The sequence below is a fragment of the Arachis ipaensis genome, chromosome B02 (genome assembly GCF_000816755.2).
Source record: "Arachis ipaensis cultivar K30076 chromosome B02, Araip1.1, whole genome shotgun sequence".
In the NCBI taxonomy this organism is placed as follows: domain Eukaryota; kingdom Viridiplantae; phylum Streptophyta; class Magnoliopsida; order Fabales; family Fabaceae; genus Arachis; species Arachis ipaensis.
In genome coordinates this window covers 6,072,959-6,086,055 of record NC_029786.2, presented here as the reverse complement: position 1 = coordinate 6,086,055, position 13,097 = coordinate 6,072,959, and the positions used below count along the sequence as shown (strand labels likewise).

Here is a 13,097-nt window from a genome sequence, read left to right as displayed (position 1 = left end):
ATTTATTCCATGGTGGATTATTATTATTAATGACGATTTTGTAAGAAGTGTGTTGTTTTGTTATCTTTATTAATTGTTTCATAATGGTCATAATGGCACTATATATTATGTGTGATGTGGTCCTTTTAATAACACAGTAGAAAATAATTGTCAAATTATTAAATTTATTAAATTAGAATAAAAAATTTTATCGTTTTTTATTATCTTCCCTTCCCTCTCAAAAAATCTTTCTTTCTCTTCATTCTTTTCTTTTGTGGTTTTCGTTCTATGAAATTAAAACGAACTCCACTCTCTAAACTTTTTTTGCGTTTATCATGATAGGGATTTGTAAATCCTAAAGTACTAAAATATTACAATCTCAATGAAGGAAGAACATACCTTATGCTTGTGCGAGTGGTTGTGGTGGTTTCTTTTTTGCGCCGAAAAATAGAAAGAAGAAGTTCGACTACAACAATGACAAGTGTCTACATGACTATATGGACTACTTGACACAGTGATGCTTGAGTCTGTGACAGAGTGAAACTCAAGGAGATTATTTTTTCATTGTCCGTTATGTGGGGTATGTGTTTTTTTTGTTATGTTTATAATGATAAATGCTATGCATCTTATGTGAAAAGATTGAAATTGTCTTCGAATTTATAAATGCATAAGGTTGAATTAAGGTGTGAATATTTTGTTTGGGCTGATAAAGCTATTATATTGATGTCGAAAAAGATTAGAAAATCCTGGAACAGAGGAAAAAAAGCAAATTAAAGGTGAGAGAAGAGATGAAAAAGATATTGTAGATAATTGATGGGATTAATCAAGAATTGAAGAGTATTAAAAGTTGGGTTTAGTGTGTATAAGATTGAGAGGAAAGAAAAGAGAATGAACAGATGTGGTAACTTGTAATTTTTTATTTTATTTTAATAATTATTATTTGCTATGCCATCAAAGGAGTCACGTCACAAAATGGACAGTGCCACCATAACAAATAAGGTATCACCTGGCAACGATTATTGCCAGAAAAATTATTCAGGCAACAAAAAGATAGAAATGATCAGCAGATTTGATATTGATGTATATACATGATTTATTAAAAAAATAAAATATACATTTATTCATTATGTAAAAATTATGTATACTTTTATCCATTCTTCCACAATTTTATATTTACATATTATTATATTTTACATATCTCAAAAACTAGCGCTAAAACACTCTTAAAACTCCTGCAAAGGATGTTGTTTAACAAGAAGAAGAATAAGTGATCACAAATGTTTAGGTCTACAAAGTTTTTACTCTTATTTGTTAAACGACCTCCTTTTAGAAGTATTTTAGCACAAAAAACCATATAACACCGTTCCGTAGTATACAGTGTGACACTCATTTGTCATGTCAGTGCCATATTATTTTCGACAAAAAGCTAACTGACTAAAAATAAAATAAAAAACTAATTAAATGCATTTTTTCTAAATATTGTAAGGTCCCACATCGGTTGGGGAGGGGAACGAAGCATGCCTTATAAGGGTCTGGATACCTCTCCCTAGCATGACGCGTTTTGACGAGTGAGTGTGGGGAGCTTTGGCTATCATCCCTATCATCAAAGGCAAAACCGTGAGACCTTGTGTGCCAAAGCGGACAATATCATGCTAGCGGGTGGTCTGGGCTGTTACAGATGGTATCAGAGCTGGAGCCCGGATCGATGTGCCAGCGAGGGTGCTGGGCTCCCTTAAGGGGGTGGATTGTAAGGTCCCACATCGGTTGGAGAGGTGGATACCTCTCCCTAGCATGACGCGTTTTGACGAGTGAGTGTGAGGGGCTTTGGCTATCATCAAAGGCAAAACTGTGAGGCCTTGTGTGTCAAAGCAGACAATATCGTGCTAGCGGGTGATCTGAACTTTTACAAATATCAAAGACCTAAGCAGTATAATTAATAAATTAGGTATTAAATCAGTATATTTTATAAATTTTTAGAATTATTTTAAAATTTAACTCCAATAACGCATGTTAATAAGAGGCAACAATTTCTTTAGTTAAACATTTTTTCCTTCTGACAAGATAAGAGGACCTAGGAAACTATTTTCTTTTTCTCAAAATAAAAAATAAAAGAAAAAAATAACACTACAACAAATAAGGATTTTCGCAACAGTTAAAAACCGTTGCCATAGATAAAAAAACCGTTCCTAAAACCTTTGGCAACGGTTTGGCAACGGTTTTTGATCTGTGGTATATGCGGCCGTTGCCAATACTCATAGGCAACGGTTTTTTACCTAAGGCAACGACAACCAAAAAAACCGTTGCCATAGTGACTGGCATAGGCAACGGTTTTGACAACCATTTTTAAACAACGGTTTAGCACCGTTACTAGATAGACAACGGTTTAGAACCGTTCTCTTCCATGACAAAAAGGTTTAAAATCATAACTAGATAGGCAACGGTTTTAAGCTGTTGTAATTTTGTTATTTACAAAGCCAACGGTTTAAAAGCGTTGCCTTCAATTTTTTTTGCAACGGTTTAAATACCATTGCCATTTTATAGTTGCCGTTGGCAACGGTTTTAACACCATCGCCCTTTGTAACTTTTGACAACGGTTTTTTGTAATTATATAATTCTTTATTGACAATAATTTTTTCATATTGCATTGAAATTAGTTCCAACTATTTTTTTAATTTATTGTCAATAAATAACCTTAACTATTTGAATCAAATTACTAAAGAAAACTAATTGAACATATACCATCAAATTTGATTTATAAAGTATTATGTAAGATCTACAATTACATTATATCATCATTGCAAAATACCATAATACTAGTCTAAGTCATAACTACTTCTAATTATATCATCATCATTTTTCAAAATACCATAATACTAATCTAAACAACCTTGAACTACATCATCTAATTTTACAAAAAATACAATAACAAAAGAGAATTGAAATAGCTAAGTAACAAGTTTATCATCATCATGTCCACAAGTACATGACTTTTACTCTCTAACATTTACTCTTCAAAATTTGTGACTTTAATTAAGTTCGTTTTCCCCTGAAACATGGTTTTCCTGTAAACAAAACAAAAAATAGTAAATCAAATATAAAACTACACATTTCTAATACTAATAATGTTTAGACTAACAATAAGTGATTTTTCTCATCAAGAGCTTATTAATTCTAAAGAATTCCTAGAAGTCAACCACTGATAATCAAAAGAAACATCTCAAGCAATTATGAAACTAACAATTCGTATCTAACAAAGTATGCAAAGAAGTATCTAATAAAGATAAAAAGATTAAGATAAAAGTGAAAAAAAAGTATAATTGGAAAAGGAGAAAAATCACAAACAACATTTTTAGTTTGCACTTTCCAATTTCTATAGATATATAAATTAAACTTGTCCGGAAGGAGTGGATCTAAAGATAGAAATATAAGTCCTTATCTTATTATTCATTTTATATGTATAAATATCATACAAATTAAAGGATATATGCAAACACTTCCTGCTTTCAATCTTCTAATTTTGTGAATTAATTTTGTCACTATTTGATTGCAATACTCTTATTTTAAAAAGACAAACTACAACAACAGCCAAAAAATGGAAGGTTTCCTTGGTAGCTATTTGTGCCATGTTTTGAAAACCAAAAGAGAAAAAGTACACTAATATAAGAAAACATCAAATTAGAAAACTAATTGTGCCATGTTTTGAAAACCAAATCTAGTTTGGCATTAAGAATACGTATGCTCCTAATTCGGTTGTACCAGTGCCAATGTCATTAGGGAAGGTTTCCTTAGTAGCTCCATAAAGTTATACATATATCCATAAAGTAAAATTTTATAGCCTTTAAAGCTAAATTCTTTAAACTTCATAATCATCTCCCTACCATTAAATCAAGCTAGTTAGTATTCAGATTTGATATTCCTTAGTTTTATTCCACCAAAGCAACTAAAAATTGTGCTAACTTCCTAACAACATGATGAAGCTTTGCAACTACTGGATATATGTTATTTATAAAAATATAATTAACTTTCAAGTTGAACTATATATTATGCATACTTATACCAATTCCAAAACCGCATTTGTTTAAGGAGAATAATAAAAGAGAGGTCCTTCTGAAAGATCTCACAACATGAGAGTGAATGGATAACTTTGACCATGCTATGCAACAACAATACCTAATACTAACCATACTTATCAGTTACCGAAACTAGTTAGCTAGATTGCAATTTCATGCAAACCTCATATATTTAAACCCTCCAATCGTTATTTTAAAAGTTTTCGTCTAACTAACAATTTCATGTCTAAATGATCAATATTAGTGATTAGTGAATGTTAACATTTTCTCATTGGAAACTTTTCAAACAAGCTATTAGAAAATCAATACAAATTTTGTAATAGTCAACCATATTAAAAAGTCAATACCATTTTTAATGAAAAAGTTACATAGCTTGGAAGTTAGGTAGAAATAAGTCAAAACCTGTTTTAAAAATCAGCAAGCTTAGTATCTTTCAACTTGCACAACTTTTACTACAAAATTTCAATTAAGCTAAATTTTGGTTTGGAGACTCCTAACTTATCTAGCAACAAGTGTGTCTTGGTTGCAACCCAATTGCTATTCAATTCTAAGAGTTACAAGCAGTGACGGATCCAAAAAATTTTGATAGTGGGGGCGAAATATATATAACATGATAATAATTTTTATAATAAAAATATTACGTTTACATAAAAAATTAGCTATCAAATTATCTACTATAAATTTGTGTATAAATACATACATCATCTAACTTATTTTTAATGTGTATTTTGTATTTCAAAATTTGTATTTTAAGATTTATTCTGTACAAGTGATTATTTTATGTATATGTAGCATAATTATTGTTATAATTATATTTTGTTATTGTAAAATATGATTAGATTTTAAAATATCTAATTATAAATTAAAATACTAAAATAGTAATTTAAATAATAACATATAATTTAAAATTTAATTTTTTATATTTCATATTTTAAAACCTTGACAATATAATTAAAATGTCTTTTTTTTTTTGTATATGTCGTTAAACAATCATTTAAAATTTAACTTTCATACAATTAGCTCTTGATAATAATGTTCATAGTTGAAAAAGTTCATTTAAGTAGTGTAGTTATTATGAAAAAAAAAACTAAAGCTAATTTTAAAAGAAGAAATACAAATGGATAGATAATATTCTTTCGAATCGATTTCTAAGAAAGAACATCAATCTTATTTAAATTTGAAACTTGATCATTATAATGGACATCTAATATGAAATTCTCAAATTGGCTATCAAGTGTCGAAAGTTGAATAAAAAATTATTGTGGGGTCAAATTTAATAATTTAGTGGGGGCAAATAAATATTATTATTATATACTACTCAATAAAATTTCAAATTGTAGTGGGGGTGCTTGCCCCCACACCCTAAGGAGTGGATCCGTCCCTGGTTACAAGCATTGGAAGTTGATGCATAACTTGCTGAAAACTGATTCTTTTCAGCTTTGACCACCAATTTTCAAAAATTCACAACTCCCAATCCTTAACTCCTAAACTTCTGAATTTTTAGAGAAATAAACCAAGTTGATTAAATTTTAAAATAAAATTAGTTTCGCTCCATAACTATGCTCGTAGGAGTCGTAGCAAGACAATCAAGTTGCTGCCCTATTCTAATTTTTCTGCAGCAGGACAGATTTAACAACTTGACTTTAAAAATTCGTCATAAATTGTATATTTAACGAAAAGACCTCAAATTTTTCAGTCCAGTTCCATATATTCCCAAGTTTAACCCAGACTTAGTTTCATGCAATTTTGATCATTACAGAATTAGTTATAGCTTTTCAAAGTTTCTAACTTCGTTTAAAAGTAATGCAGAATATCAAATTTCATAATTTAACTTAGAAAAATCATAACTAATTCTTCAATTAATACGAATCTTTCAAAATTGAATCTTAATAACTATACTTGTTGTAGTTCACTTAGCTTTTAGTCTCATGTCATTCCAATCACTATTAAGTTACTGGTTCACTTTCAAAGTTGCTGTTTAACTTCAAAACTCATATTTTTAACAAATAGTTCAACATTTCAAGATTCAATCCTTCAAATTTTCTCTAAACCCAAGTCCAATCAATCACTAACTAAGTTCACCACCATTACAATAATCAAATAACCAGCTCAATAGCAACAAATTCAATATAAACTATCAAAATTCAGAATTCACAACAATCTCTCATCAAACAATTTCATAACCCACACATAATCAATCAATATCACAGAATCCACAAATTCAATCAATTCACAGCCACAATTCAACATCCATATATAATCAATCAATTACTCACAACAATTAAACCTATTTGCAATTATTCAATAAACTCTGTGGGCATTCTTAAATTAAAACCGTTTAAATTAAGCCCTTTGCCTTGATGTCGAAATTAAGAAAAACCGAACTGAAGGCGGAGTTGCAGCGTGAACACTTGCTAAACCGCAACCAACAACGCAATAGCTTTATTCCTTCAAACAGAACCAGCAGCAGCTCCGGCAGCTACCTCCAGTGGCGGTGACAGCGTCAGTTAACATAAACACACTAACAATGACCCTCACAGCAACAACAGGATAACTTAGGCAAGCAAAGAAAAATCAGAAATAGGGTAAAGCTCACCAAGACAGTGGCGAGTTGCAGCAGAAACAGAGTGGTGATCATGGTGGCAACTTCAAGGTGGAAAACCCATAATAGAAACAGGGCAAACCTTAATGGAACAGAGGTGAAGTTGGAGGAGTAGCAGCGGCGCTGGTGACTCAGAGCGACAAGGACGTGGCGCCGGATCACCCCCACTGACTGCGGCAGCAGCAGGACACGGTGGAACCTTCTTCCTTCCCCTCGTCGATATCGTCTTCTCTCTCGCGCGCCTCTGGTTCTCGCGGCGTCGTTCTCTCTCCATCTCTCCTCTCCGCGACGGTGACGGCGACGGTGACAGTGACACCCACCGTCGTTGCCTCCTTTTTTTTTCCCTCTCCTCTCCGTTTCGTTCTTCCTCCTTGGTTCCTTTATTCTATGATTTTCCGTTTTCCCCCTCTCCATTACCCTTTCTCTCTTTTTTCCTCGTTCTTCTGTGTGTGCGTGTTTAAGTTAGGGTAAGAAAATAGGAAATTTGTTATATTAGGTGAAAATTTGGTTGTAATTTGGGAATTTAGAGTTAGGATAAAATATATACCAGTGATATAATAATTTTACAAAATATTTGAGATAAAATAATAATTTAGAATTTAAATATAATACCTTAATTCTCAAATCTCAATCTCTAAAAATAAGAATTAAATTAATAATTTTATAATAAATATTGGCTAATATTAATTAATTAAAAATTAATTTCCTATACTTATTCTAAAAAATAAACGATGCGACAACACTTAAAAATATTTTCAAGCACCCTCATACAACTGGCTAATGCCGCTTATGCGAAGACGGAAGTTTAATTTGACTATTGGTTTGACATCATGAGGACAGAGAACCCGGCCATGTGTGATTGGGCAAACAGGATGGAGTATGAGAGGTGGACACAGCATAAGGATGGAGGGAGACGATATGGTTGCTTGACGACCAACATATCGGAGTGCGTCAACTCTGTTTTGAAGGGCACAAGAAATCTAGCGGTGACGTCGTTGGCGAAGTCGACCTATCTATGGCTAGCTGAGTTGTTTGTTGTCCAGGGGCAGATGGCAGAGGCACAGTTAGGGTCCAGACACCGGTTTTCTCAGGCACTTGTTAAGGCCATTGAGCGGAACTTGAGGGATTCAAGGTGCTTCACGGTGACCCTATTCGACAGGCATCAAGCTGAGTTTACCGTGGCAGAGACTACCCCTACAGGTAAATTCTCGTTGGGTACCTACCGGGTTTTCCTAAGGGATCGCACCTACGACTGTGGTTACTTCCAGGCACTGCACTACCCGTGTTGCCATGCCATCGCATGCTGTGCGCAGTCACGACTAGATTGGACCACTTACGTCGATGAAGTTTCCAGCATGTCTGAGGTATTCAAGGTCTACCAGATGTCCTTTGCACCGTGTATTCCAGAGGGGCTTTGGCCGCCATATGACGGTTCGACTATCATCCCTGACCCCAACATGAGACGGGCAAGAGAAGGACGCCCACGGTCCACCCACATCCGCAACAACATGGACGAAGCAGACACTAGTTTACCGAAGCGGTGTGGCCTGTGCAGGCAGCCTGGTCACACTCGTAGGGGTTGCCCACAACGAGGTTCAACCAGCGGCACATAGGTTTAGATGGTTTAGTGACTGTGTATTAGGTTACGGTCCAATTTAATAGTTATCAGTCATTTGTTGGTACTTATTATCTTGTAATTGTTACGTTTAAGTCAAGTAGTTCTTTGTGACTTTGTTATTTTGTATTAATGTACAAAAAACTAAAGCAAGTCGATGAATTAACATAAAATCAACTTCCATTATACAAAATTTCATATAGTCATCAATATGTAGTTAACATTAGCCATATGGATGATAAATGAAGATATCATCGTACAATTATCGATAATATGTAAACATAAATCCACTACGAAGTTCTAATATCACAAACGAAAAAAAAATACAACACAACAAACTAATCATTACCATAATCCTGTGCGGCGGCATCAAAAGGACCAAGCAGATGAGATCCCGTCCCACATCGAGGAGGACGCCTCACCCTAGTCAGTCGGCCCGCCTCCTGTGCAGCGTCATCAACCGGAGGGTCTAACCCAAATGCAGAGTGGGGCGTCCCCCCCATGGTGAACCAAGTATCCAATGGACTACCTGCAGGATCGTTAAGGTCCACCACGTACTGTCCCTGGTAGTCCGGTGGCTGGAACTCTGGTGCCTGGGCCTGCATCTCTGTCATATGTGAGTGGTAAGCCGGGGTATTAAACTGCACATCCGGCATCTGCGGGTGGTAATGCAGGGCATCAAAATGCACCTGGGACGGGCCAGCATCCTCTCGGATAATCGCAGCGAAGTCTGCATAAAACTGTGAACTACCCATCTGATAATCAAAATCCATCGTCGTCATCGCCACCATCTCTGGCATCCCCACCTGCATCATCCTCCTGCATCATATCATCTAGCCATCGCCACTCTCGACCTGTGTCCCGGGTACCAACACGACGGCGTCTCTCAACACGCCGATTGTCCAGCATGTCAGGTAGCTGTGATCTGCGTGGCACCTAAGATGACCCTCTATGAAAGGCCTCTGCCGGTATCTTGGTGCCCTTAAGATCCGCGAATGCTGCCCCTGAGGAAAGGAACCTATGCGCTGCGCAGTGCCACCAATCTAAGTAATCAGAGGAGGGACCAGGATCTGCCACTCGATCGATAGCAATGACTGCATCAAGTCTGTTCCCCCAGTATAAATGCCAGACCTGATAGTAATGTGGGAACCACCTACCTCCTCCCCTCCCATCCTTAGCATGCAGCCAGTCTATGTTCAAAGCCGCCTCAGGGAGATGCTGCACGCCCCCAAGCTGTGGGACAACCCTATCAACCTGGTGCCACTCGATGACTGCAAAGTATATCAAGCTAGTGACCACTCGCCATAATTGACAATGCTCCTCTGTAAGTATCTCCGAATAGACCACAGCATGTACGTCAAGGGCGGAGTAGGGCTCCCATACAATCTGAAAATTCAAAACCAATCAAACATTACCACAACAATTATATACATAGGCATGACCCTAAAGCATACAACAAATGAAACAAACACACTCATCAGACTTACATCGCGAGCGGTCAACCGATCCAACGCAAGGCGATAATTTATGACCCTCTGTTTCTTGCCATCGTTCGGAGGTAAGTAAGCAGACCACCTAAACGGAAAAAATATGTAGAACAAAGTAGTAATAACACGACATATCACATTTTTAAAATGTCAAAACATAAGGAATACCTGGATGCCAGCGGAAACGAGAAAACCTCAAACCCAGACGGCCTAAGTGACAGAAACTGCCAGAATATTCAACTCTGTAGCAAATGGAGAGGACCCGCAAGGTTGGTCACATTTCTGTTCGCAACCCGACACATGCATCGATACAACCATGCCAAAGCGGCCGACCCCCAGCTATACCTCCCCATCTCATCAAGATTCACCACAAATGGCAACCACCGTATATGTACTCGGTTCGCACTCTTTTCTCCAAATAACTGAGTGGATAACAGCATCATGATGTAGGCACATGCGTAAATGCGAACAGTGTTCTCGGTCGCATCTGCTGGTAATACCCTAAACCTCTCGTGGAACCATGTAAAGTGGACTGTCATCTGCTTCACCTTATTCGATGGTGGCAGCTCACTGAAAAGATCCTGAAACTACTCCCAAGCTGGTCAGCCACCCTCCATGAATTTCTCAAACTCACCAAGGCAACCACTCATGGCCTCCCCATCGACCGGCAACTCAAGCTGAAACGCCACATCTTGTAACGTTATTGTGCACTCTCCGAAGGGCATATGGAACATGTGCGTCTCAGGACGCCACCTCTCAATGAACGCACTGACCAAGGACTCATCCAACCAGAACCAGTGGGTGTTTAACCTGGCCAAGTGGTACAATCCAGCCCTCTCTAAATACGGGATGATCCTGTCATGCATGGGCATATTTTGTTGTCACCTCACACTATAGATACACCTAGTTGGCTGCACAAAACATGAAACATATACCCAAAACAATTACATTCTAATATCTACAACAATCACCCTATCTAATAATAACAAATCGCTTATACGATCGCAAAACAAGGAAACAAATTAAACAACGAAACAATTAAACTATTAGTCAATCATCAAATCAAAATGCATTTAAAACGATAATAAATTTTTTTTCTTACAAAATAACGCATTCGGAAATTAACTGAACAAAAATCGCAACCTCAATATAGTCTATATCCTAACATGCAAGGCCTAATTACAAACTATAACAGTTAGATTATAAATTATAATTCCTCTACCTTACATCCCATTTTTCTAATTAATAAATGCTAATGCTAAAAAAAATTAAAATATAACTGACCTCATCAGCAATGGCACCGCCAACATGGGCAACACCGTTCAGTCGGTACAAGGTCTGCTCTTCTGCCATGATACCCAGCTAGAGGTCGCACTCAGATACCTCGGACCTGCTCTCCAGATGCTCTGACCTCTCTCTAGAATTTTCTCTCTCTAACTTGCCCAACACCCACTCCAAATGAGGAATCCTTAGCTGCCTACCACGGTTTATATAGACAACCAAACTCAACGTAAACCGCTACTGCCTATAGCGGTTTACACACGCCACCCAATACACATAAACCGCTCGCTACTGCCAGTAGCGGTTTATGCCCAACCAAACCTCAACAGAAACCGCGACAGCCACTAGCAGTTTCTGTGTTGCCTTTTCTTCATGTAATCCGCGGCTGCCAGTAGCAGATTCTGTGCATCTGTAAACCTCTACTGCCAGTAATGGTTTCTATAGAAATGTTTAAAAATGTAAATATGTATCAGAGTTTAAAAAGTTGTAAATGGATAATTTTGAACTCCAAATAATTTAATTGTGAAAATTGCCCTTATTTTTACTAATGTAATGTTACGTAATTAGATATACGTATAAAATTACTTATATTACATTAAAATTAATTTTTTTTACTAAGGTAAGTCACAAAAGTGTGAATAGTATTATAATGATGTTGTTGATTCCAAAAATTTAAGCAGATATTAAAAGATATATGAATACAAATAGTATCCTCACATAAGAGCCTTATGTTTTGGTTTGTGTAAATTTTATATATCGATAATTTTTTTATTTGACCTATGTTAATTTTTTTTTAAATTAACAAATATCAAATTCTCAATCCTTAATTAACCAATAAAACTATACTATTACATATCATGATGAAATTATTTATCTAAAAAAATATATGTGAAGGGACCCGAGCCAATTTATATATAATTACTCGATGGCGATGGACCAATCAAGCAATAACGTCAACATTTATATTTCTTGATGAAGAAGCCTACTTTCAAACCAAAAAATTAAAGGTGTCCCAAAATGCAAAGAAAAATCATGGTCATATATATATGGACGCATACCTCATTTAATCATATGGGGTCCCCTAATAAGAACTAGGAAGATTCCTTTGGGATAACTTGCAAAATATTTTTATTGGAGGAGTTATTTTTGGAATATCCCTAGCAAAAACTCCTCTATATAATTGTCCTCACTTTACTCTATTCATAGGCATACACACTAATATTTAAAAATAAAAAATTTAACCATGGCTACACAAGTTTTTCTCCCTTTGTGGTTCTTCTCTATGATCACATATTTCCTTTCAACAAAGGCTACTATTGATAACTACATCATCCATATGGATTTATTAGCCATGCCTAAAGCCTTCTCTAGCCACCATAATTGGTACAAAGCTACCCTTTCACTGGCAATGAAAAATGACCATAATACCCCTCTTCCCTCTAATAAGCTAATCTATTCCTACAAAAATGTCATGAATGGTTTTAGTGCAAGTTTGACACCTCAAGAGCATGAACTCATCAAAGCCTCACCAGGTTACATTTCTTCAATTCTTGATGCCCAAGTCAAACTCCACACAACACACACTCCAAAATTCCTTGGCCTTAATCCAAGTTTTGGTGCATGGCCTAATTCACAATATGGCAAAGATGTAATTATTGGTTTGGTGGACACTGGGGTTTGGCCAGAAAGTGAGAGCTTCAAAGATAATGGTGGATTCACCAATGTCCCTTCAAGATGGAAAGGTCAATGTGAGAATAGCATCCATTTCAACTCATCAAATTGCAACAAGAAACTCATTGGTGCTAAGTTCTTTAACAAAGGGTTGATTGCAAAGAACCCTAAGATCAAGAAGATATCCATGAACTCTACCCGTGACATTGAAGGCCATGGTACTCATCTATGATGCATAAATAATTTAATTATTTCACTTATACATATTGAAATACTATTATCCTAGGATACATTTTATCCAATTTTCCGTCCAACAATAATAACTGAAATAAATTTATATTTTTATCATGTAATATCTTTGTATTTTCTAATTTTAAATAATTGAATAATCT

The 13,097-nt window shown here is 35.8% G+C and overlaps 2 protein-coding genes across 2 annotated transcripts in view; one reads left to right on the top strand and one right to left on the bottom strand.

Annotated features, from left to right (window-relative positions):
- LOC107626699 overlaps nt 1-7,065 on the bottom strand; it is an 18,713-nt gene extending 11,648 nt beyond the window's left edge. Inside the window, exon 1 of the mRNA XM_016329597.1 lies at nt 6,646-7,065. Coding sequence (XP_016185083.1) covers nt 6,646-7,065 — 420 coding nt within the window. The remainder of the gene's footprint in view (nt 1-6,645) is intronic.
- Nucleotides 12,223-13,097, top strand: part of LOC107624276 (subtilisin-like protease SBT1.9) — a 3,379-nt gene continuing 2,504 nt past the window's right edge. Inside the window, exon 1 of the mRNA XM_016326767.2 lies at nt 12,223-12,923. Within this exon, the coding sequence (XP_016182253.1) occupies nt 12,278-12,923 (646 nt within the window). The 5' untranslated portion in view covers nt 12,223-12,277. The remainder of the gene's footprint in view (nt 12,924-13,097) is intronic.